Genomic DNA, 27,829 nt, shown 5'->3' with positions numbered 1-27,829 from the left:
AGAGTATGATTTACCTGACTTTCAGTTATTAAGTTAAGCTAATCAGTCATTCAAAAGTATTAACATTGAATTATTAATATTAATCACCCAATTTTTCAAAGTTCTAAATCTTTTAGAATATTAAGATTAAAATCCTGAACTTCTCAGCATGTTCTAGTGATAGTTATAAGACATATAGCATGATAAAATGTGAACTACATAAATGCAATCTCAGTGCATGAAGCTCAACTTTTTCCTAATTTCAATTATGTGTACAGAATGAATTATTTATTAAGGGAGATTTCCCTTGAATACCTCTAAGCATTAAAGTCAATAAAGCCTTTAAATGCTAGTGGCATCACCAATATAATACAAAAAGGTATAAACAAACAAATATAAGAGTTAGTACTGATAAAGGTCCATTAGGGTTGTGCAAATCTTAAAAGAGGTGTTTTAGAATGCACTGGAGTACATACAAATCACTTCTTTTCAAATCACTAAAGCAGCAACATCTTTTTCCAGGTTCACATGACTGCTTCAGAAACTGGTCCCAACAGCCAGAACCATGAGTCTGGAAAAAGATAGTTCTGCTTCAACAATTCATCTGCAGTGCTTTATACATGTTTCTAAACATTGCAAAGCACCTCTTTTGAAAGATTTGCACAATACTAATTACATGCTTTTCCCCCCCACCTCTTTAAAATGTACATGTATATTACTGCAAGGAAGAAACGTCTTTCAAAATGTGCTTTGTCTAAGAATACCGTATATACTTGTGGATAAGCCAAGAATTTTAGGTCTCCAAAATACACTCACAAAATTGAGTTCGCCTTATCCATGGATGGGCTTATCTGTAAGTATATGTGTTAATACTTTTCTAAAGTACCCGTAGATACTCGCAGATAAGCTGAACTAAAATACCATGAAAAATGTGCCACCCATGGATAAACTAATTGTGAAAATTTCAAACAGTATCTGTTCTGGAAAACATTTCTTGATGCAAAATATGAAAACAAATGAAGTCCTTCAGAATATGTTGAAAAATGTATGAAAATTTCGAGGGTTGGCTTATCCATGGGTAGCACATTTTTCATGGTATCTTGGTTAAAAATTTGAGGGTTGGCTTATCTGTGGATGGGCTTATCCACAAGAATATATGGTACTCCTTTCATCTATTCGGGAATCAGAAAACACTAATGTTGAAAGGTGACAGTGAAGTAGCACAAAATCAATTGTAATTTGAACATAAAACACAAATACAAGAAAACATGCACACAATATTATTCAGAATATTGCAATGTTCAGAATGACCTTCTTATTTAAGAATACATATTATTTGATTGGACTAAAACTTATAGAGCCATTAGAAACTTGATTTCCATTGCTGTTCTGTTAAACAGAAGTACAGATAAGTCATATCTTATTGTGTTAAGATTATATATAAATTATAAATAAAAAGACTGTCAAACTGGTTTAATCTTAAAAATTCTCTCAAATTAAAGTAACAAACACCAAATTACTAAAACACACATTTCACAACATAAAATGTCTTAAAATAGATTACTATTACTATTACCATTTTACTTTCTAGATTTTGTTGGCTATGCAAGATTATGTAACTAATTATTAGAAACCTGACATTGAATTACTGAATTACGTTACTGAATTGAGTAATAATTCATATATCTACGCTTCCTTAAAGAAAAATAGTTCAATCTAGGAGATTTTCTAGCTCATTTGCAGTGTCATTAGATCTGAAGGACATAGGAGCCAACACTTTTCTGTACCCTTCTCTATGTCAGCAGAACAAAACTGACCAGAAATACAAAGAAGTGAGAATTTTCTTAAGCTAAATAAATCTTGCTCATCTCTTTTAGAGCCTCCAAAAAATACTATCTATAAAGCAATCATACTTTTGCAGTCCTAAATTATTGCCACATTAATTCCCCAGAAATCACTTTTGTTCCAAACTTGACATGGATGTGACTATCAAGATAAAATGACCTTTCACTAAAAGCAAATCAATAATAATAATCCATAAAAATGTCATTTCCTTCCTAAATACTTAACATGGATTTCTTGTATAAGGCTAGCTTCAGTAGTAATCCAAAAACTACAGATGTGATTTTGGAATCAAATGCTTCTGGAAGGACTCCTGTATTCACAGTAACTTACACTAGTCCAACAGTCCCCAAAGGACACCAGCTGCCTATGATTAACAACAGTGCTAATGTAAAATATCCAGCACACTTTTATGAAAGCCATGAAGTATTTCCCTTGTTTGATACATTTAAATTTCCCTTTAGTCCACTCACTTTTGTAGCTGCTGGTTCCACTAGCCGCTGGCGATGCCGGATTGAGCTGAAATGGCTCTTCGGGGGTATCCCTTCCTGACAGTGAACAGAATGTGTTGGGGGGTGGGGGAATACAAGACAGGGAAAGATGAAGCATGGGAAGGGATGGAATGGAAATGATTGGAAAAGGGAAAGGGAGAGTATTTAACTAAAATATATTTAACTATGTTTCTAAGAATTTAATAAGACAATCTGACAATATTAATACTGAACAAATGTAGGTACCAAGTATTATTATAATGTAATTGCTATGAGCACAATTCAACCAAATCATGTGACTTTTTTTTAGTTTTAAGCCCTTGTTTAACTCACCCTCTGCAGCCAAACACCTTCATACTTCTCAGTTAAGGACAGATTATATCATTTATGTCTAGCTATTTAAAAAAAAAATCCCACAACATTTCATTGGCCTCATGAGAAACATATATATATATATATATATAGTACGGATAGAACATGGTGAAATAGATTGGCTCCAGTTGGCAAACAAGTGTGACAAGACTGTATACTCTCCCCTTGTTCATGCAACCTATATGCTGAATATATATTAAGAGAAGCTGGATTAGAAGATGAGTGTGGTTTTAAAATTGGAGGAAGAAGCATCAATAATCTGTGCTATATTGATGACACTACCCTGATAGCCAAAAATGCAAAGGATCTGCAAGCTCTAGTAATAAATGTCAAGGAGCACAGTGAAAAAACGGGGTAAAATTAAATACAAAGACGACCAAACTAATGACAACAGGTACAACAACCAGCCTTACAACTGACAGTGAATATATCAAAGTGGTGGATAGCTTCTGCCTTTTAAGATCAACCATCAACAGTAAAGAACAAGCAGTAAAGAAATACACCACAGACTAGCACTTGATGGAACAGCCAGGAAGGTTTGGAAAAGATATTCAAATGCTGTGATGCGTCCATACCTACAAAGATCAGAATTGTGCAAGTAATAGTATTCCCTGTGAAACTCTATGGAAGCAAAAGTTGAACTATGAAGAAGCAGGATAGGGAGAGTATTGACACTTCTGAACTTTGGTGTTGGAGAAGACTCCTGAAAATACAGAGGACAGTCAAAAAAACAACAAATGGATCATTGAACAAATTATCCCAGAATTCTCACTTGAGGCACAAATGACCAGACTCCAATTATCATACTTTGGATGCTTTATGCAAAACCTAGCTCTCTGGAGAGGGCTCTATAATGCTAGGGAAGTTGGAAGGAAAGAGAAGAAGCGGCAAAGTAAATGGACTCAGCACAGGTTTCTAACTATAGCATTAGCAACTGCCAAATTGGGTTATGTAGGATAGCAAATGTTAATCTTGGTTTCAGTGGAGACTGAGGGAGATATTCAGCAAAGAAAATTGGTCTGATAGTAATTATATATAAGTTATTCATTTAATGAGCAATATTTATGCCTATTCTCTGCTTTAAGATTCAACTGGTAAGATCTCTAACTTATGGTTCCAGGTTTACAAACTTTACAGATTTTGCCACAGTCAATCACATAATGCATCTACAGACTCTGATATTTTACTGGTTGGACAAGGAGCAACCAGGATATTTGAGCTTAAAAAAAAAAAGATACAGATTTGTTTATATGAATCATGGCACCTTACCTGGATCTCCTTAAATAAGACTTTGAAAAGGCAAGATGTTTGTTATAACTTACATGGATTATATACTTTCTTGAGCTCTAATTAAGCCAATATCATTGATTATTTATACTGATATCTACAACTTTTTTAAAGGTTCATTGCTCTGACACACTTAATCAGAATGACTATTTACCTTTATTTTGTCTACGTCCATGTGGTCAAGGTCAAGTGAAGGATATTCAACATTATATTTTGCATGGCTATCTTAATGAGACAATAAGAGAAAAAATGCTGGGCTAGATGTTATGACCTGTAGTTGCAGTATAAATTATATATAAATAAAATGCGAGATGTGCAAGAAAAATAATCTATTTATCCATCTATTTATTTATTGTGAAATCTTATACAATAATCAAGTCTTTAAATTGTAACATCTCCTATATTCCAAAATAGGCATTAGCATGGCCATTTGAAGCTATGCATTTTTATAATGCTACTATGAATTTTCCAATATAAAGGAAAAAGCTACAGTCATTCTGCTGCCCAGTAGAGTCACATGATCCTGGGAAAGACACCGCTGATACAAGAAGTTACATACAGATGCTGTAACAAACCCGCTCATACACTGTAGATAATTTTTTCACCATCAAATAAAAAGCACTGCAAAGGCCTAATTGAAACTGACTTGGTCACTCTGGGGAATGATCTTTGCCAGATAAAAATCAGGGGAATGCTATTTGATTCTCCCAGACACCACAGCATTCACATGCTGTTGTATTCATTCCCTTTTCATTCCCATACTATTTTAACAATTATATTAAGCTAAATATAAGGGAAAAATCTGCTGAAAGGAATTTGATGTACAATAATACACAATGCAGCTCTTTTTTCCCACTCCATCAACACCTAGTGAGGTAGTTAGAAGTGAGTATTCTGCAACACTGCTTGCCTGTGATAACGATCTGGATGAGAACCAATAAATTAAAGCCCATGCCAGCAAAATGGAGGCATTGTTAATGGATGGTTCTTCGATCTGGAGAGGGTATGTGTCCCCTAAAATTGGAATGGACTTCTATTTTTCATTTTAAAAATCAGCAGAGGTATTGCTTGGCAACAAAGCAGCACTTTCATTGAAACAGTCTCTATAATGTTTATGACTTTTATATGAAAAAAGATTAGCAGCTTTTGAAAAAAGCTGGCCAATTTAAAATACAGTGGGGCAAAAAAGCATTTAGTCAGCCACCAATTGTGCAAGTTCTCCCACTTAAAAAGATGAGAGAGGCCTGTAATTTTCATCATAGGTATACTTCAACTATGAGAGACAAAATGGGGGAAAAAATCCAGAAAATCACATTGTCTGATTTTTAAAGAATTTATTTGCAAATCATGGTGGAAAATAAGTATTTGGTCAATATCAAAAGTTCATCTCAATACTTTGTTATATATCCTTTGTTGGCAATGACAGAGGTCAAACGTTTTCTGTAAGTCTTCACAAGGTTTTCACACACTGTTGCTGGTATTTTGGCCCATTCCTCCATGCAGATCTCCTCTAGAGCAGTGATGTTTTGGGGCTGTCGCTGGGCAACACGGACTTTCAACTCCCTCCAAAGGTTTTCCATGGGGTTGAGATCTGGAGACTGGCTAGGCCACTCCAGGACCTTGAAATGCTTCTTACGAAGCCATTCCTTCGTTGCCCGGGCGGTGTGTTTGGGATCACTGTCATGCTGAAAGACCCAGCCACGTTTCATCTTCAATGTCCTTGCTGATGGAAGGAGGTGTTCACTCAAAATCTCACGATACATGGCCCCATTCATTCTTTCCTTTACACAGATCAGTCGTCCTGGTCCCTTTGCAGAAAAACAGCCCCAAAGCATGATGTTTCCACCCCCATGCTTCACAGTAGGTATGGTGTTCTTTGGATGCAACTCAGCATTCTCTCTCCTCCAAACACGACGAGTTGAGTTTAGACCAAAACGTTCTACTTTGGTTTCATCTGACCATATGACATTCTCCCAATCTTCTTCTGGATCATCCAAATGCTCTCTAGCAAACTTCAGACGGGCCCGGACATGTACTGGCTTAAGCAGGGGGATACGTCTGGCACTGCAGGATTTGAGTCCCTGGCAGCGTAGTGTGTTACTGATGGTAGCCTTTGTTACTTTGGTTCCAGCTCTCTGCAGGTCATTCACTAGGTCCCCCCCGTGTGGGATTTTTGCTCACCGTTCTTGTGATCATTTTGACCCCACCGGGTGAGATCTTGCGTGGAGCCCCAGATCAAGGGAGATTATCCGTGGTCTTGTATGTCTTCCATTTTCTAATTATTGCTCCCACAGTTGATTTCTTCACACCAAGCTGCTTGCCTATTGCAGATTTAGTCTTCCCAGCCTGGTGCAGGTCTACAATTTTGTTTCTGGTGTCCTTCGACAGCTCTCTGGTCTTGGCCATAGTGGAGTTTGGAGTGTGACTGTTTGAGGTTGTGGACAGGGGTCTTTTATACTGATAACAAGGTCAAACATGTGCCATTACTACAGGTAACGAGTGGAGGACAGAGGAGCCTCTTAAAGAAGTAGTTACAGGTCTGTGAGAGCCAGACATCTTGCTTGTTTGTAGGTGACCAAATACTTATTTTCCACCATGATTTGCAAATAAATTCTTTAAAAACCAGACAATGTGATTTTCTGGATTTTTTTTTCTCATTTTGTCTCTCATAGTTGAGGTATACCTATGATGAAAATTACAGGCCTCTCTCATCTGTTTAAGTGGGAGAACTTGCACAATTGGTGGCTGACTAAATACTTTTTTGCTGCACTGTATTTAGAATATTTTAAAAATTAAACCAGAAATATTTTGGAAGTGATCTGTTTACACTGAATCTCTCCATCTTTTCAAATGACTCACTTGGTGACAAATGAATTGGGAGTTTGTGTATTTGTTTTAATTTATATAGCTGATTTGGAACATGCGATTGTTTATTAGATAGACAGACAGACAGAGGCAGGAGTACGGCAATCAGAACACCTCACAAAATGTCATGCACCCTCAGCCAAATGTGATAGGATTCTTTTTCTCTAATCTCTAAAAGATTAAGTTCATAATTTGCAATTGTTTGTAGTTTCCCTCTCCATTGAGGTTCAGAAGACCATTATGGCATGAAGCACTTTTTACCAATTTAGGCTGGTAAAAGTCCAGCTGGCATCTTTCTGTTTATTTTGGCATTTACTAAATATCTTTTTGTTCTGTTCTTTTAATTATTTTTTCTGCTGCTATATGTTTCATCTGCTATGATAGATTTCAGTGTTCATATAGTATGTTAGTCTCTGATTCTTTTACTTGATGCTTCTAAGCTATTTTAATCGTTTTGCAATGTTTCATATTTGTTTTATGAGTTTTATTTCTGTTTTTAATTTTACATCCTTTGGAGAATGGTGGCAAAATTAGAAATAAATGTGTTCAAAATATTCTGTTTTGCCTTTAAAATATAAATCTATTCACTAGATCTACCTGTTAGCATTTCTTATGGACAAAAATAAAAGCAGTATTTCTGATAACCCTCTGGATTATTTTGAGAGTTTAAAAGAAATGTGGTTCTTTGAGCAGAGTGTTACAAGTTTGCGGCATCACTACTGCCTCTTTGTAAAATGGTAAAGCTTATTCCAGTATCATAGGGACTTCTACAAATCACATGATCTAGTTTACTCTATTCATTAACCTCTTTCCTAAGAGCCAGATTCAGTATCCTAGAATATATTCCAATATTCTCTGTTTTGTTGTCAATGTTCTAAAGTCGCTTCATTCAACATTTTATATTATAATTTTTACAATACTTTTAAATGTATAGGAATTTCAATATAAAACCCTGAATCACTTTTTCCCCCCAGTTATAATTACTGTTTTTATTTAGATATAGCCTAGAAGGCCTAATCAGAGCAAAATTGGTTTCTTATGGATTAAATGTGTGTTGTACTAAATGAATCAGCTGTGCACTTGTACAAACCATTCAGAACTTTATAAATCTAGGCTAAAGTTTTGGTGAGCAGCACATCACCTTCCTTAGAGTATGCACGCTTCCCTGCTCAGTTCCTAATAAATATACAAGTAGCAACATTTATGTAAAGGAATTAACTAAAAGAAGAAAAAAAATTAAGCATATGTATCAGGGTAGAAGGATAAGTAGTGTGATTTGACAAATAGCCCCTCCAAGAAGTACCTCAGCTGTTTACCTTACCTGGAACAACCTTTCTTACTAGAGGAAGGTCAGATGCTTATGAAGCAATAACTCATTACAAACCTTCCAAAAGAAGTAACTGTCATACCAGAATGCAAGGAGATTCAGGTTTTGATTAAAGAAGAAATGACAAGTTGTAGATCTTAAGCAATAGCAGTCCTTCATCCCTATGCAGTCCTTCATCTGTATGCAGGACCAGGTACAGTATGAAGGATCATACCACAGTACGTACATCTTGCTTGTCCTCCTACCTGAGATGACTACCACTAGAAAGGGTATATTAAGAGTTGACAGGCAAACTATCAGGAAATGAAAAACTCAAGAGCATAGCCATTAGAAGTGTAACAATGTGGAAATAAAACACAGTGATTTAGATTAGAAATAAACTATACCCAGAGTTACCAGTTGAGGAAGATGGGCGGCATACAAATTTAATAAATAAATAAACAGTAATATCAACCAAGTTTATACATTTACCTACAGTGGAGGAGAGTACACTACTTGCTCCACTCTGGGTGGTTAACTATTAAAAACAAAACAAAAACAGGATAAAACAACCAAAAGGTTGGAAACAGGATGAACATTGTCCAAAATGGAGAGGTTTTTTGAGGAGGGGATGAACCACCATCTCCTTAAGCATCAGTGGGATTACCCTCTCTTTCAAGGATGCATTCACCATCACCAGAACCCAACTGCACATCACCTCCTGGGACTTCTTTACTAACTAGGAGGGGCATGAATCAAACACACAGGTGACCAGGCTCACGGACCCTGACAACTCAAGAGTAACAGGGTCAAACTGAGCCCAGATAACAATGCCAGGTGGGGTTTCATTCAATTCCATGGAATCTGCATCAAGGGCAGAGTCCAACTGGAAGCTAATCTAAGTGACTTTATCCAACAGCTGCCTAGTATATTCCTCATAACAGCCCTGTAAATGAGTCTCCAAATTCCCCTTCCCAAGAAAGGACCAGTTCACTCAAAACAGGGCGGCCAGATGGTTCTTGGTGGACAGACACAATAAAGACAGAAAATTATTGATGCTTTGTCACCCTTACTGCAATGAAGTAGGGTCTGATAGCACCTCTAGCTCGTATTCAGTTGGTTTCACTCCCTGCCAACCTCCACAGTGCTCTAGGAGCCTCTTGGCCTGTTTCACCTTCCTCAGCTGTACTGTAAAACTTCTGGGATCCACAAGAAAAGAGAGGCCACAATCCAATCTAAGGCCTCAGCTACCCTTTCATTCCAAGCATCCACCAAAGCCTCGGTTTGACCATACATTAAACCAGTGTTGTCCAAACTTGGCCACTTTAAGATGAGTGGACTTCAACTCCCAGAATTCCCCAGCCAGCATGGCTGGCTGGGGAATTCTGGGAGTTGAAGTCCACTCATCTTAAAGTGGCCAAGTTTGGACAACACTGCATTAAACTTTCAGGAACAACACCAAGTTCTCTGTGAAACCCAAAAATCCTTCAAGAGCATAAGTCTGAGACATAATTAAAGAACATACCAAAAAAAAAACCTAATTTAAAAAACTGAAGAAGTTTGATAAAACAGAGCAATGATCAGTTTAAGGACAAACATGCTGAACATGTGATATGTGAAAACAAACTGAACGCATTCAGAGGGAGCTGCACCTAGTTCTGGGGAGGGGAGGGGAGGAGAGGGGAGGGGGCTCCAGCCAAACAATTCTGTAAGCTTTACAAGGTTCCATGCAGGGTTCTGTGTTGTAATATAACCCCTACGTGTGAATCACAGAGACCACAATGAAGAGCTAAAAATGCAATGTAATCCCATTCAAAATATCCTCCGATTCTTTTATAAAGGCATACTGCTTGATAATAGATTTGACATGAAGGAACATTAAGTTTATGCTTTCCTTCCAAACAGAGCACTAAATAGTCAGTTTGGTAACATATTGTACACATTATCAAGAAATGTTGGTGCAATTACAAAAAGTCGTTAATGAGAAGTACGATACAGGCTACAGACATTTAGTTTGGCCAAATGCCAAATACTCTAGCTATTAATGTAGCAGGTTTTTCTTCTGTTACATGAGGCTACTAGATTACAGAAACAGCAAACCCATGGGAATTGTGTTAACCCTTTTGTAAAGCTTAATAGCTTTAATAATAGCAGGACAGACAATTACAAATAAAGAGCCTTGAGAAAACTTGGCAGACATGATAAATTTTCAAAAACATTAAGCAAAGCAAGCAAATACACTCTTCCCTGTTAGACCAACAAAAGTGAGAACTCAATAGAAATTAAAGGTGTATCCAGATACAACTAATTTGAGATGTAAAACCACATTTTGTTCAGATGTACAAGCTTCTAATATGCACTTTGGCCCAGAAGAAATAAGGAAGATGGCTAAATTCAGCTGTGCACTGCTCTGGCTCTCCAAAGCATTTTTCAAGGAAGAAGAGAAAAGTCTGATTAAACAAGCACTTTATTTATTGACCTTGTTAAAGGAAAAGCCCAACAGGAATAGGGCTAAAGTAGGAGGAGCTACTTCAGTCGCACTTACCCTCCACAGAGCTATAGGAGCTCATTGCAAACAATACAATCTCTAACACATGAAGAGAAACAAGCAACAAAAAAATTAAATCAACATAAATTGATTTTTTAAAAAATAAGGGAGGTCTTCACCAACTTCTGAAATGCTGTTAATTAGAACATAAGATGAGTCTTATTCAGGCTAAGTCAGGTGTGAAAAATCTTTTAGTGATCAGAGGTCAGACTTAAAAGGAAGGGGAAAAATAAGGGCTGGTGTAGAAGGGGCAAGGGTACAAAATGAGTGGAACCAGGTAATGCTTGCGGATAGATCTACTGTAGGTTGGCTCTTTCTTTCTTTCTTTCTTTCTTTCTTTCTTTCTTTCTTTCTTTCTTTCTTTTTCTTTCTTAGAGTATGATTGGCAAAGTTCTTTCTTTTTATAACTGTACTGAGCCTATCTTACCAGTTACACTATAGTTTTCATGTATTCCACATCTCAGAATGGCATGACACCATGCCATTGATTTTGGGAACTGGCTCTGGGGCCTCAAATAACTCTAAGGCCTTGTTACTTTGGACTAGATCCTCTCTTTAATCACAACCAACAGATTTCAGAGATCTCAGGAATTACCAATACCCAGAAGAAGGCTTCTGAAGATGAACTCAAGAGACAGACAAATTCGTTTTACAGAAAGCAGTCTTTCAAATATTCAGTCTTAAAGCATTCCAGATTTGAATTGACTGAATTTAATTTATACACTGTTAATCTCTGAAGTCACTCAGCAGTTTACAACAAAAACTAATTTAAAATCAATATTTTAAAACCGTAAAAATAACAATTAAGACAAACAAGTAAAACAAACATAATTATTAAAGTTACCAGTTAAAATCAAGTTAAGAGCTTGTACAAAATGATGTGCTTTAATTGGCTTTTTAAATGCTAATAAAAATGTTGGATTCCTCAACTACACAGGGAGTGCATTCCAAAGAGCTTGAACTCAGAAACCAAACAGAAGCTGGGACAGTTCTTCAAGTAAATGAGTCACAGGCTCTCTATATGCAGCTTCTATTTACAAACAGATTGCAGTGTTCTGGACCAACTGAGGTTTCCAAATACACTTGACAGCATTATCAGAATGCATCACAGAAATCTAGTTTAACTAAAGCTGTACTGGAATAGAAAATGTAGCCTCAGCTGGGCAGCAGTTCCTGTTAGCACTAGAATATACAGAACTAAGGCAGGAGCCAGAAGAATCCCCTGACTATGAATTTCTGTTTTTAAGAAGAGTACTTTCCCAATCAATGCATCGTCAGCTCCAATTCTTTTATCAGCCCTAATGACCAAAAGTAATTCTGTCATTCAAAAGTTTACATAAAATGTGTTTACCTACCCATATTGTTTTAATCATCTCATCTAAAATCAACATATGAGCAATTTGCTTGACAAATTTTCATAGTGAGTCCTAAAATAGTCCATTTCCCCACGTTGTATGCTAGAATATAGAACCTTCAATATTCAAAAGAACTTTGCTAGCTGGCTTGGAGCAGATAAATCCATGGCAGCCTGTCCTACGGAACCCTCTTCCCCCTGAAGTTCAGCAGGCTCCCAACCTTTTAACCTTCTGAAAAGCACGCAACACCTGGCTTTTTCCCTAAGCACTGGGATAGGGTGAGATTGGTGAGGTGAACTTCTTGTGGGCTGCATGAGAAAGTTTAGCTTGTCAACTGTCTGAGCTTTTCCCTATCCCAATGGTTAACCAGGACTTCAACAGACTTGCCAGTATGCAAGACAGGAAGCCACCAGAAAATCATTTGGATCTACCAGCCTCCTGAATAGACATAACAGGTTCTCCTTTTCTGCCACAGCACTTAATTCTGACCAGATAGTCCATGAGAAATGAACTATATTCAGTTCTTCCATCTCCAAACCTCCATTCCATCCAACCAAAAACTTGAGATATGCCTGTACCAGCATGTGGGGCCAGAAACTATGTTGTACAACTATGTTGTACAGGCCATAATTACATCAAAGGCCATGAACTCCTGAGAGTAAAGAGAATAGCCTTGAGGGAGAGCGGGGAGAACCATTACCAATGAGATAAAAAGGAAAACACAGATTAAGTCTGGGACATGTAGAAAGTGTGCACAAATGTCTCATACAGACACCTTCCTAATTCACACGGTTATAAAAGGGAGAAGAGACTTGCAAGATTATGTTACTATAGCCAATCTAAATAAAGTTGTATTTGGTCTTGCAGGGAGTTTATTTCTTGATCCCACACAATCTGGTAGCGAAAGCTAAAGGATCCCCAAATTCAGCTTTACAACTAGCATATCCAAAGTTGCAAAGGAGATTTTAAAATGACAGACTCACATTTACTTCACCTATAGTTTTCTTTTTAGATATGAAAGTAAACAACCATGATGTACTAAAAAGTAAGAACAAAAAACAGGGATAAAATAAAAGAAATAATAAAAGAATAAAGATAAAACCAAGCCAAAAATGTCAGCAGAGGAGAACTATCCACCCACAAGCTACCACTTACTTTTTGACAAACCTAATTCTAAGGAATTGGATATGGCCTTAAACAATACATTATCCAAAGTCCTGGCTAATTGGCATTAGGGATTTGTAAAACAGCTACCTACGGGCCACTACTAACATTAAGGAGAATAAACATGTTTTGAAGCTGAATTACTTCATGCACAGTGCCAATAGAAACATATACATACATATACAGTATACACACATATAGTTAGCTAAAGAACATTAAAATTTACTTTTTAACCAGCTATAAGTAACATGCAGCTATAATTACAGAATGTGTCTATGCAATTAAATATAGATGCTCAAGTACCTATCAGAGAGAATTTAGGACATTAATTTTAGTAATGTTGTAAAAGCCACATGTGTGTAAAAGCCACATATATGCAGCTGTATATATACAGCTTTGAAACAGGCCTTCTGTGCTACTCCAGTGTAAGAACAGCACTTCATTTATTATTCTGGTCACAAAAAGCATTTTTCATCCATTTTTTAAAAGGTCAAATGAGCACATCTTTTCTTGTTACTATCAATTTTATTCTCCGTACTGTTGCTGAAGTAAATAGCAATTAAACAAATGATCATTGCTGAATCAAAACCAAAAGAACAACTTCATACCTAAGCACCTATTTTCTTCTAATCTCACTTCCTCAGATATAAAAATATTTTAATATAGTAATGGAGAGAGATATCTGTATATATTCAACACTAATCCTCCCAGCAAAAACACAGTCCCAAAATTGCTTTGTTAAGTTTCAGGATGCAGAACTTTGTTTCTCACTAAGATATGAAATTGCCATAAAGTCCTAAGACCAGGCATATAAAAACCATGTAATGAACAGTCTAGAATGTTTTTATTTTTAATCTTTTGTACATAATTCAGTTGCATTTGGAAAGCAACTTTGATTGCTGGTTTGAATAAATATGTCTTCAGACAGATATTTTTGAGTGTGTAGATCACTATAATCCATAGCTACTGTTGCACACACTTATAGGAATGGCACAAAGGCTTGCATCTTCCATTGTTGTTTTTACTGGTGCATCTTACACGGCTTATAAAGCAATCCATCTACTAATATAAAGGTGAGCAGTTTGCAACTCATGAGTTGCATATGAAATCCACTTCCCAAATCACACAGCTGAAATCCAGAAACACAGCCATCAGTTTTCAGCACCACTATTTTTTACCTACTTGTCCTACAAAAGCAAGCCTTGAACCATTACTCCCACTCTCCATATCTGAAAAATAAAGGAGCAAATATATTCAGCTTGTCTCCCAGTGATAATGTACCATTGGATACTTGAATGTCAATTAAAATGCCCACACACACAAAAGCAGTTTCACTGATAGACACAGAGTTATGCAAACTGCATAGATTTTGTGCATTCATGAGAATTTATACCACTGGCATGAAAATGTCTTTATGTATTGCACTGTATTTATATCAATCCTTCATCTTTGTAATGAGAAGCAGAAACTATTTTTAAAAGATCTCCTTCCTCCTTTTATTTGTAGAGAAATTTGAAAATTTACTATAATCTTCTTTTATGCCTGGCCTTTATATTTCTCCCTATGCTTCTATCCATGGAGTATGTCAATATTCTTATCAACATATTTTCATTCAAACTGTTAAACACTTAATTTCAACTGTTAAACTATGGTAAAGGCAACAATTTCAGTATTCACAAAAGCCTGTCAAAGTAAATCCCCTTACTTCACAACAGGTGGTTACTCTTTTGACTGTACCAAAAGCAGTATGAATATGGCATAATTTTTTTAAAAGACTTTGACTCCTCTGAATTATAAATATTAACTTCTGTAATTGTCATTCAGCTCAAATGCATAATGAAAGGTTACTTAAGATCAGAAGTTAATCCAAATGTTACAGCTTTCTCCTTAAAGTCCTCACCCAGTGCCTGGGGACTGTGCGGGCCTAGATCAGGAGAAAGACTCGGGCTCAATCCTGACCAGACTGGGTAGCTTTATTTGTTTGACCCCCTTGGTTCTGGGGACATTCCTTCTTTAGACTTTAATGGGGTTGCACTTCCCCATGCAAGACTATCCTCTGGGACTCACAGCTCCTACTTGAAGAACAAGTGAGAGCTCTGGCCAAGAGGGCCTTGGCACAGGTTCATCTGATACTTCAGATGTGCTCATTCCTGGACCAGGAGGCCCTTAATCAGGCAGTCATTCATGCCATGGTCACCTCTCAATTGAACTACTGTATTGCGATCTACATAGGGCTGCCCTTCAAGAACACTCAGAAGCACAGCTTGTCCAGAATGCAGTAGCATAGGCAGTGATAGATGTGTTGCAGTATATCCACATGTTCCTGCTACTTTGCCTGCTGCACTGCAGTTGGCTTCCAGGCAGAATCTGAGGTGCTGGTTATCACCTATAAAGTCTTTCATGGCATGGGGCCCGGCTACTTGAGGAATATCCTGTCTCCATATGCTTCTCCCCATCCAGTGAGGTCAGCTAGATGGGCATTCTCCAGATCCCATAGATTCAGCAGGACCCAGGAAGTGTGCCTTCTTGGCGATGGCTCCTGCCCTGTGGAATTATATCCACCCAGAAATCTAAGCTGGACTTTGAAGAAATAAGATAGAAAGAGTATTGATGTTTTTGAACTGTGGTGTTGGAGAAGACTCCTAAGAATACCATGAACAGTTAAGAAAACAAACAAATGGATCATCAAATAAATCAACCCAGAGTTTGTACTCAAGGCACATATGACCAAGCTCAGATTATCCTAGTTGGATGCATTATGTGAAGACCTAGCTCTCTGGAAAGGCTCTAATGTTGGGAAAGATGGAAGGAAAGAGAAGAAGAGGACAACCAGCAGCAAGGTGGATGGACTCAGTTATAGCAGTAGTGATAAGTGCATTGACTCCTCTTCGAAGGAGATGGAGATACTGCTACCAATTCCTTTTTTTTTTTCCAAATAATGTTATTAAGATTACAGTTGGAAAAGTAAAAACTAACACAAACTACAAAAATATAAAAAGAAAAGAAAAATAGAAAGTTCAGGAAAAAGAGGAAAAAAGAAGTAAAAAGAAAAGTAGGGGGAAAAAAATAAAGAAATAACTTCCCCTTCATCACAAGTACAATTTTAGTAAATTATCGCCATCTCTTAAGAGATGAGTTATGGGGAAAAGAGTGTATTTATTGTATCTTTTAACTATTTGTTAATCTAACTATTAACAAAATCTTAAAGCCTCATCATTCATTGCTAGTCAGCAAATGTCCATTAAGGGCTACCAGAGATAACTACATAACTATTTTAACCTTGATCAAATAAGCCAACACTGTATTCCTTGCCCAATCCTTTTAACAATCTTAGGTTTTAATCCCTTAAAACAGGGGTCCTCAAACTTTTTAAACATAGGGCCAGTTCACGGTCCCTCAGAATGTTGGGGGGCTGGACTATAGTTTGAGGAGAGGAGGAGAGCCGCCGGACCCGGCATACCTGTCATGTAGAATAGTCCGGCTCTGTGATCTCCCTCCTTGTGCATCGCCTGCAGCTCCCGACACAGCCCCGACACTTCCGCTTCTGACATACAGCGGCAGTGGCCAATCAGGCAGGTGGGCTGGATAAATGACCCTGGTGTACCATATCCAGCCCACGGGCCGTACTTTGAGAACCCCTGCCTTAAAATAACATCTTTGAGCTTGATTTATTTTGATCTTCTGTCTCCTCTCAGCAAATCCTTCAAAGCTGCAACTTCAGGATGTCAATGTCTGCATGTTTATGCATGGTATTGTTAGCTAAATTTGAGAGTTTTTGACTCTCCTCAATTTGGATTCAGTCTGGCAGAAGATCAAACATGAAAATACCAGCTGAGATTTTAAAGTTTTATTGAAAGCTTGCCAATAGAGTCAACTGGGATCTCCCCTTAAGACAGAGAAGAACCCCGATCACACACAAAGACGACGATTTTATATATGTTTCTTACAAAGAGGTACAGAAATTAACAAACGATTGGCTGAAATTGGCATAAGTTTTGGGTCCTACTTATTATTGGGGGAAACCTATCTTCCTGATGACCTATTGGTTACTAGTCAGAGTTCGGGAGCACTCCCCTCTAATCTTCTGAATTTTATTGTTTCCTAGAATGCAGATTGGGGTCACTTCCTCCCATATCTTTATGGCCTTGACACTTAATGAGACAGGATGTCTGCCTAAAGCCTTTCAACATAACAGAGATGGGGGAAATGTGTGAAGGCGGGGGGAGTTGAAAGGGAGTCCTTGTTATCCCTTTTGCTTTCAAATGTAAGAAAATAAAGATGAGGGAAACTGAGAGCCCTTTTTCATAAGGTTTCAGTATCTTAGCTTCAGGACAGATCAAGCAGAAAACAAAGTCCTTCTTGAAAAGTCTTGTATCCAGTCCTTGGTAAGAAACTACCGGAACAAAGGAATAACCCAATGAAGCCATTATTACATAAGCATTCAATCTGGAGACAATATTACTAAAAACAATTCTACGGGTAGTCCTCAACCATTCATCCAGTGACCAAAGTTACGGCAGCACTGAACAAATGGTACTTACACCCAGTCCCTGAAGCTATGGTCATTACAGCACCCTTGCGGTCACATGATCAAAATTCAGGCGCTTGGCAGCCCGCCTTCAACTATGACCACAGGGGCATTTCAACTCCCCCCGCCTACCTTCCCCCCATCTCTGTTCTTTTGGCCATCCTGCACAGCAACACTCTTCAAAGCTGGCCACTGCCACCTCCGGGCCTCTACTTCAGCCCCAGCACCACTACTGCCACCACCGCGGAGCACTGCCTCAAGCTCCACACTGCAGCCAGCCACCCCAGCACCACAGCACAAAGCCCCAGCTGGCCTTGCCACCCCAGCTGAGCTTCGCCATCTTCTTCCTGCTGCTGCTGACGAGGTGTGCCCAGCCTTGCCATATGCAAGGTAGATGCTGGCTGTGCCAGGCCTTCTTCCCAAGGCCATGTGCGTGCTTCTCCAAATGGCATGTGACCTTCTCATGAGCTTTTGGAAGGCCTCAGAAGCCTTCTGAAAGCTTACAAGAAGGCCATGCGTGACTTGGAGAATCTCCTATCCTTCTCCATTTTTCACAGTATCATGCTAACAATTTGAAAGAAAAACAAATAGTCAGTATAGTGTAGTGATTAAGGTTTAGGTTAGGACAAAACTTTGGTTTCAACCCCAAACTTAAGAATCATAGTTAACAGAACTGGATCAAATTCCCCCTCAGCACTGGAAGTTCACTCTGTGGCTTTAGGCAAGTCAGTCTCTCTCAAGCCACCCTACTTAACAGGTTTTTTGTTGTGCATATAAAATGAAGGAAGATTTTCCCCATATGATGACTTGAGTTTCTGAAGAAAGGTGGGATTCAAATCTAATGGAAGAATGTTTTTTTATAAAACTTCCTGGCTAGTTTTCTGTTTTTATTTTTCCTGTCTAACATCAGGTATTAAGAAGCCAGTCTTTAAAATAATAGCATCATTGGAGGGGCAAGGAAGGGTTATAATGAAAAAAGCAGCATTACAGCATCACAAAAGAAGCCCTGCCTTTTCTTCTGTGTGCCCAAAAAGAGCAGAACTGCAATAAATTGCTGCAATATTGCTTTTGCCACAATGAACATCTACAGATGCTGCTGCTTAGAAGACACTGAAAGAACGTGGTAGTCATTTCTGATCACAACATGTTAGTTAACATAAAATATGCTTATTTAGATTTACTCAAATGTGACAAAGTTTAGAAAAAGTTTCTAATAGTAGGAATCAAGTTTTATATATTAGTAAACATTGCTCTTCAATATGAAGGCTCCCAGACATATATATATGTTCTTAAAACCTAATATAAATCACTAAACCAGCACTTTTCACAATAAAAATACAACAAATTAAGCACTCTAAAAAGCCTTACATCCTAATGCCCATGCTAGCTGGGGAATTGTGGGAACTGAAGTCCATACAAAATTGCCAAGTTTGAAAAACATTGGTCTAGGCAAATAAAGTCTTCACCTGGCATTTAAAGAATATCTGACCGTGTTAGGCAATCCTTTTAAGGGAAAGGACATTTTAGAATTTCAGCATCATTGCCAGCTTGGTTTCCAAAAATAAGTGATATCTTAATACCTGACCAGCTTAACATAGAAGCAACAGTCATTTAAGGTAGTCACATCTCAAACACTTTAAGCATGATTTTTATAATAAGTGAAGTTTCTGAATAATCTTTAAAAGTTCTGTGCTCAACATCTAAACTGAAGGTTACCACAGCATGAGCAACAATTGTCAGGCTATCTCTGTGTGGAATAAGGCCTTTGAGGCGTACTATCCTTAATTCTATGCTCTCTGCCAGGTAAAGTCAGATCTGAAATAATCCCGCAAATGTTCATTTCATCCTTTGGAGAAATACAATCCTATCTTTAAAAAAGACTAAAAAAAATCTTCCAGGTCAGATTAACCCACTGACAAACTTGTAGGCCAGTTGAACTTTAAGGTCACATGATGTCTCAGAATGCCTTGGGTTATTTTTGAGGAGACTCACAACTGTGAAAGTAATAAATTGAGATATAACTATGTTTCCTAAGCAACCTCAGTTGAGTAGGGCCCACTTTTGAAGTAGGATATTTAAAAGAATACAGACTTCAAAGTATTTTTGCCAAAATTTCTGGTATTACTTGATCCTTTATAACACTTCACTATTACAATGTATATTTATAAATATAATTTATGTTTCTGTCATAATTATATAATTCTATTAAATAACAATAATGGGCAGGATATACCTGTACATATTATATGACTATACAATCAGCATGTCCTTGTCCCAAATCATGTAGGGCTTTGTTTGTAGGTAATAAATAGCACGTTGAGCTCCCAGAGGGGACCAGCCTGCACTAAATCAACAAGTTGTATTGTTCTCAGGATTCTATAGGAAGTGACTAGTTCACCAACATCTGCTTCTGGTAAGGTGACTGAATTTTACATTTAAAACATTAAAGACAGTTCCAAATTTGTACCAATAGCTAAATCTGACCTAAATATTCAGCTTTCTAATCAGCTACTGTTTTCTGTAGAAGTTTGTGAATCCTTTTGAATTTTCAATATTTCTGCATAAATATGACCTAAAACATAATCTGTTCTCCACCCAAGTCCTAAAACTTGATAAAGAGAACCCAATTAAACAAATGAGCCAAAAGCATTTTACCTGTTAATTTATTTATTGAGGAAAATGATCCAAAGCTACATATTTGTGTGTGGCAAAAGTATGTGAACCTTTGCTTTCAGTCACTGGTATGTCTCCCTTGGGAAACAATAACTGCAACTTGCCCCCGGAGGTGAGATTGGCCCTCTCACTCCTGGCCTTCTGGAGAGATTTGAAGACCGGGGGTGGGGAGGGAAGACACCAAGTATGGGGATGGCTAGCCCCTTAGAGGCCTGTCATCTGCAGCTCTGGAACCATCAGCCTCTTGGACTTTCTTTTTTTCTTTTGGTAATGCTTTGCATAGTTTTCATGTTTTATGTAATTTTATATATATTTATTGTTTTAACGGATCTTGTGAGCCACCCAGAATCCCCCATCAGGGGAGATAGGTGGAAATAAATCTAATAAATAAACAAACAAACAAACAAACAAACAAACTTCCAATAACTGTTGATCAGTCCCATACATCGGCTTGGAAGAATTTTAGCCCATTCCTTGTTACAAAACAGCTTCAATTCAAGTATGTTGGTGGGCTTCCTCGCATGAATTGGCTGCTTCAGTTCCTTCCACAAAATTTCTATAGGATTCAGTTCAGGACTTGGACTTGGACATTCCAAGACATTAACTTTCTTCTGCTTTAAACATTCTTTGGTTGTACGTCTTGTGTGTTTTGGGTCACTGTCTTGCTGCATGACCCACTTTCTCTTGAGCTTCAGTTCATGGACAGATACCCTGACATTTTCCTGTAGAATTTGCTGGTACAATTCAGGATTCATAGTTCCATCCATGATGGCAAGCTGTCCTCATCCAGAGGCAGCAAATCAGGCCCAAACCATGTTACTCCCACCACCATGTTTCACAGATGGGATAAGGTTCTTATGCTGGAATGCGGTGTTTGCCTTTCACCAAACATAGTGCTTTTCATTCAAGCCAAAAAGTTCTATTTTTGTCTCATCCATCCACAGAACATTCTTCCTCTAGCCTTCTGGCTTATCCAGTAGCCTTCTGGCTTATCCATGGTTTTTCACAAACTGTAGATGGGCAGCAGTGTTCTTTCTGGAGAGTAGTGGCTTTCTCCTTGCAACCCTGCCATGCACACCATTGTTTTTCAGTATTCTCTTGATGGTGCTCTCATTAATACTGACATTCGCCAATACAAAAGAGGCCTTTAGTTCCTTAGATGTTACCTTGGGCTTCTTTGAGACCTCCCTAAGTATTTCATGCCTTGCTCTTGGTATGACCTTGGTTGGTTGACCACCCTTGGGGAAGGTAACAGTGGGGATGAATTGCCTCCATTTGTACACGATCTGCCTGACAGTGGACTGGTGGAGTCCAAACTCTTTGGAAATAATTTTGTAACCTTTTCCAGCCTGCGGATCATCAACAACTGTCTTTCAGAGGTCCTCAGAAATCTCCTCTGTTCAAGCCATGACACAGTTTCATGTACCTATGTTGTGAAGATCAGACTTTGACTACCCAGAATTCTGTTCTTTAAATAAGACAAGACCTTCCACACTCACACCTCATTATCATTCCACTGATTGAAACACCTGACTCTAATTTCCCCTTCAAGTGAACTGATAATCCTAGAGGTTCACATACTTCTGCCACCTACAAATATGTAGTTTTGGATCATTTTCCTTAATAAATAAATTAACAAGTGTAATGTTTTTACTCATATGTTTAATTGCATTCTCTTTACCTAGTTTTAGGACTTGTGGGGAGAACAAATTATGTTTTAGGTCATATTCATGCAGAAACACTGAAAATTCAAAAGGGTTTACAAACTTTTAAGTAATAATATATGTAGAATAATCTTACCCATAGGCAACTTAAAAGTCTACACCAGATAAATTAGCATAAGAAATGGAAATCAAGATGCAATTCTGCATGTGCATTCCCGGATGATTTATTAAACTTGTATCCCACCTGACTCTCAATGACTCTGGGTGGCTCACAACAATCAAACAAAGAAATTACAATAAAATCATAAATGATAAAAGATAAAGATAAAAGATGGCAAGTGCAATGAAGCAAAGGGTCTTACTCTCCCTCGCCCAAGGCCTGGGTGAAGAGTCAGGTCTTCACAGCTCTTCTAAACCACAGCAGAGTGGAGACCATCTGGATCTTGGAGGAAACCTCATTCCGGAGAGCAGGTACTGCTACAGAGAAGGCGCACTTTTGGGGTCCCGATAGATGACACTGTTTAACTGAAGGAGCCCAGAGTGCACCAACCATGCAGGATCAAATCAGTAGGGCAGATGTTATGGTAGACAAAAGGTCCCTCAATTTACCAGGTCCTATGCCATGTACAGCTTTATAGACAATAACCAACACCTTGAATTGCACCTGGAAGCAAACCAGCAACCAGTGTAGCTCATGAAGCAGAGGTGTTACATGGGCATACAGAGGCATGCCCATTAGTGCTCACACCACCACATTCTCAACCACTTAAAGCTTCTGGGTGGCCTTCAAGGGCTGCCCCATTTAGAGTGTGTTGCAGTAGTTAAGCCACAAGGTGACTAGGGCATAAGTAACTGTGTGGAGGGCCCCCCAATCTAGGAAAGGGTACAACTGGAGCACCAGATGGAGTCGGACAAAGATGATGATAACTATGGTACTTGACTGCATGTCCCATATTAATAAGCATTAAAAATCTAATAAAATCAACTTTGTACCTTTTCCCACTAAGTTATAATAAACAAAAGTCAAAATCAGACTAGTAATGTTTACAAATTTTATATTGCCTATAATTGCAAGGAGTACATACTCCAGAACTTTAACTGAAAGGGAAGGTTTGAATAACAGGAAATTGATAATCAAGAAATCAGTTAAATAAGATGGTTTCTTAAGTAGGACTTTGATAATCTCAGGCTAAAACTTTCATATTTATCTAGACAGGGATGGATCCCGTCAAAAGTTGGTTGACCATACTTACCTTAGCACCTTTAACATAGAAGTGTGGTACATACAAATGTTATGATATTTATGTATATGTTTCATCTATTTATGTGTATGTTGCATCAGAACATAAACTGAGTTAAAAATAACACAATCTTCACAACTATTCATCACATAGACAATTCCACTTAAGAGAGCCATACACAGATGTAGGAACAAAATCGGTTTCTTGTCCCCCACCACATTTTTACAGCACACTCTTTTTCCCTTCCAGTCCAGCAGGAAGGGCATGCTCTGGATCCCATTAACTAAGGAGCGTCAGCTGGCAGGGCCCAGGATGAGAGCTTTTTCTGTCATGGAGTCCCTACCCCCCGTAATACCATCCCCCCAGAGATTAGATTGGCCCCATCCCTGTTGGCCTTCCATAAGTCCTTGAAGACTTGGCTCTGTACTTGAGCCTGGGGCCGCCCGGGTGCGTGATGAAGCCCATCTCCTGTCTGTGTTGAAGATTGGAATTGATGTTTTTGTAATTGTTTCCCAGCTGCTCTTATGTTTTATGTATATGTTTTTATCTTTTTTAATATTGTTAGTCGCCCAGAGTCGTGTATTTGAGATGGGAAGCCATATAAATCTACTAAATAAATAATTTTTTCCCCAGAACTGCTGCTGCATTGGCTGGGTGCAATATTATAGCATCAATCTGTATCCACCCATTTGTTTTAAAAATAATAATAAATTTACATCGATCATGATCATCTTGACAGTGGAAAGAGTATGGACAAAAGGCTGAAAGATCCCTTCAGTCCAAAATAACAGAACAACTTTAGGATAAATCCTTCACCAATGTTAATTAAAAAGAAGGTGGTTTGCATGATGACTGATTGGTACATATAAACAAAAGAAACAAGTATTGTAAATCCCTCAAGTATCTCATTTAGCTAATTGTTTACCATTCTTAGCCTGAACTATGCTGCATATTTTGTCCATCCAAATCTGAACTGAACACATGTTGTCTGCTTAGCTATCTCTAGCCTTGCTGTGAAAAGAAAAAGACATTTATTCTCTAAGGATATAGTCCCCTGTTTTAAAATGAAGAGCAAACAGAAGTTCATTATCCTATAATTTCTTAAGCAACTGTAAAATCCAAGATTAAAATGTGTTAATCAGAAGAAGCTTAAGCCCAAATTGCCTGCAGGACTATCTCTATTCAGTCCACCCTACACTTGTAGATCAATAGAGAACCTTCTGTAAACCCCTCCATATATACATTTAACCTCAACAGCAAATTCTGCTGTGGTACAAATTGCACTTGGAGTTGAGCCTGGCCCCTCCTTAATACAGTTTAACAGGGACCTTAAAACCTACCTCCTTACCCAAGTCTTTTTAAAGTCTTAGTGTTTAAAATTTTTTAGCATTCAGCTTCCATGCTGTTTTAAGATTTTTAATGGATTTAGAATTGTAAGTTCTCTCTCTCTCTCTCTCTCTCCCCCATCTCTCTTTTTCTCTCCCAAAGCTAATAGAAAGGGTAGCATATAATTTCATAAAAATAAATAAATCTGCTTCAAATCCAGAACAAACCATAGCTTTCAGAAATTCTGCCAAATTGTCTTGGATCAGCCATGGTTTCCCAGAACTAGAATGGGTTTCAGATGAAACAAAACCCAGAAGGGCCAAATAGGGCAAGGCTGGTGCGCATCATCTCCTTTCTTCCCTCTTCCCATCAGCAGCTTCCATTGTGGCATGCCCTACCGCCTTATCCATCCCACCATCTTCACACTTGTTTCCCCCCGTATCCCTTCAGACTCTGCGACTGCCACCAATCCACAGCAGCATATCTCATTGGCCTGCCCTCCTCCTGATTTCCCAGTACCATCCCCCATCCCCCTCAGCCATCATTGCCCCAGATTGTAATACCTGACTATCCCCTCATCAACATCTTATCATCTTTCCTTCCCTCTCTTTTCTGCCAAAACTGATATCTCCTGCCTCCCCTCAAACAATTTCTGCCCAGAATATCTGCTCTTCAGTCTGTGTGTGGACCAAAAACCCAAATATTTGTGTTTCAGTTCAGGCACAGACCACATGAAACCAATTGGGCAGGGGACAGTTCATGCACTGAATGTTTTGCACATCCCTACTCTACACCCTTTCTATTATGAGGAAAGGGGAATAATTTTGTGCAGTTTAGATGGAGAGACAAATCATCTAAGCAATAATTACATGAAGTCTCTTGAATTTGCTATGATAAATCCTTAAGGTTTTACTCAAAGTAGGATGTGCAAAACATTCAGTGCAAAGTAGAAGCCTCCATAGTTATAATAAAGACTAATAATACAGGTCCTCAGTAAATAAAACTTTTGCGGAAAAAAAATGAATTTGTTTCCATTGGAATCAGTAAAGTTTGCGGCAAGGATAGGTTCCAAGGTACTCAAACAAGTAGGAGAAAGCATTAGAGAAAAAAATTCCTAGCCTGATATTTTCTTCTCTCATTCCAGCCTTATGTATACTAAGGAAGCTCATCCTAGCCAAATGTTGCCCAAGTAAACCTGATCCAAATAAACATGATAAAGTTAAACTAATCCTAGCACTTTTTTCAATTACCCTAATAGTGTCAGAGTAGTCAGGATAATATACCACTACCACTACAGAAGTCCAAAGTTGACTTTGATCATATGCCTAATAAACAGTAAGCTGTACCTTGGGAAAATCCATTTTCCCCTTTTATCACAGCCTGGAAAGTAATGATCTACCATTCTACTGAATAGCTTCAAATAAGTGCATGCCAATGATTTGCCAACATTATTAATTTCTGTCCTACCCTATTCCTTCTCCCTACTCAATTAATGCTCAGACAGTAAGAGGCAGGTGCATGTATCCATAACCTTTCCAATAAATCAACATTACACACACAATTATTTCCACAAATAAAACTAATTAGCACACCACTCTTACATGTATAATAACTGTATATAAAGACAAATGTATTGTTATGATAGCAGAGTCAGCAACACAGTGCTTTCAAACACTGCTATGTCCCATCATTTCAAAACGAGTTCCCATAATCCTTAAACATTAATTTTAGAATTTAAAAAAACCTTGTGAAACTGCCAAACATGAAATTGCAGTGCATTTGCATGAAATCTTAATGTTCTTTCAAAATCTTAGTAATTTTTAAAATATTATTATATTAGTCTAATTTAATATTCATTCATTTAATATCTATTTAATATTCAGTCTCACTGAAATCAAACTGAGATTACTCAAATTTTACAAGATTTTTGAGATATTTACTGAGAGGCAGGGTCTAAGTCTCAATCGCCAAATTATGTATTTGCACACACAGGATTAAAATTAGTAATGCTTAAGAAAGACATCTATACTCACCTCCCTATATAGAAGATGTCCCATTAAGCATACATATGCAGCAAACTAGCATTGTACCACACACACACACACACACACACACACACACACCAAGAAATTAAGGCACATGTATACAAAGTATGGGCAAAACATAATCACCCTGATAATCTCCACTAACCCTATGTGGGACCAGAAGCAATCCAAGAAAATTAAATGATAATGGATATTAGAGTTGTATGGTGCTTTAGATTCAATTCCAAAAAGATGCTTCAGAGTGTGTCAGGGTGGGACCATAGCACCTCTCTATAACTCTTTAACACAGCCATGTCTTTTCCTGAGATAATGTGGCAGCTGTGCAATTTCCAAGAAAAGGTACTGCTGATTTTAAAAGTTACAGGCAAATGTTCTATCCATGCCCCCATATGCTCCAAATCATATTTTTGGAATCAAAACTGAAGCACGCACAGTCCAATTGGTTAATGGCATTTTGCTTTGCAATATGGCAGGTTCTCTCCTCCCTTTTCTCTAAATTGAAAGAATTAAAAAATATTTTAAGTCCAGTTGGACAAAGAGCCTGGCTAGTGCCAAGAAAGTTGTCTGCAGGCACACTGATGTTCACCGTCAATATTGTATACTGGACACTCCAGTCTTAATAAAATATCATTCCTATAATGCAAGAAAACTCAGGTCAGTTCACCTGATCAAGGACTTAGCACTAATTAATATCCAAGTGCCTTATGGAATCACATTTTTCTTTTAGTAAATATAAGCACAAAGGCAGCAGACCTTTACTGCTGTACATAAAATAGGATGCAACAAACAAATAACGTTACATTTGAGTAAATAATGAACACATACTGAGGAAATTTTTGTCTAACTTTCATTTATAAAGGAACTGAAGCTCAAAATTTCTTTGCTAATGTTAAATTCTCAGCTGAATGAGATGCAAGAAAGAAGAATCAATAAAGTTGAAAACATCAGTATTTAAACAGTGATTGCATTTATTTTGGTAGCACAGCTCAAAAATCAGTAATAAAATTAGATGGTATTTTCAGTGTGCAGAGAAAGTGCTTGTCTCATATAGATACAGAAATGTATTTTATAAAGAACCAATTATTTGCTTTTTCTAAGCACTATACTGACTAAAAAATAAGTAAAACCTACCACTTTTTAATC

At 37.8% G+C, this 27,829-nt stretch overlaps 1 protein-coding gene across 6 annotated transcripts in view; it reads right to left on the bottom strand.

Annotated features, from left to right (window-relative positions):
• Window positions 1-27,829, bottom strand: part of MAST4 (microtubule associated serine/threonine kinase family member 4) — a 227,359-nt gene that overhangs the window by 135,678 nt on the left and 63,852 nt on the right. For 3 of the 6 annotated variants that reach the window (XM_088130318.1, XM_088130319.1, XM_088130322.1), the window contains one exon: window positions 2,295-2,369. The exons of the other annotated variants lie outside the window; for them this stretch is intronic. In XM_088130318.1, coding sequence (XP_087986444.1) covers window positions 2,295-2,369 — 75 coding nt within the window. The remainder of the gene's footprint in view (window positions 1-2,294; window positions 2,370-27,829) is intronic. 6 annotated transcript variants of the gene reach the window in all.

This window comes from Python bivittatus, unplaced genomic scaffold (genome assembly GCF_059951505.1).
Source record: "Python bivittatus isolate LINGU-HERP-01145 unplaced genomic scaffold, Pbiv_v1 ctg000850_np1212, whole genome shotgun sequence".
Lineage (NCBI taxonomy): Eukaryota > Metazoa > Chordata > Lepidosauria > Squamata > Pythonidae > Python > Python bivittatus.
The sequence above is the reverse complement of the archived record's forward strand: the minus strand, read 5'-3'. Positions and strand labels throughout refer to the sequence as shown.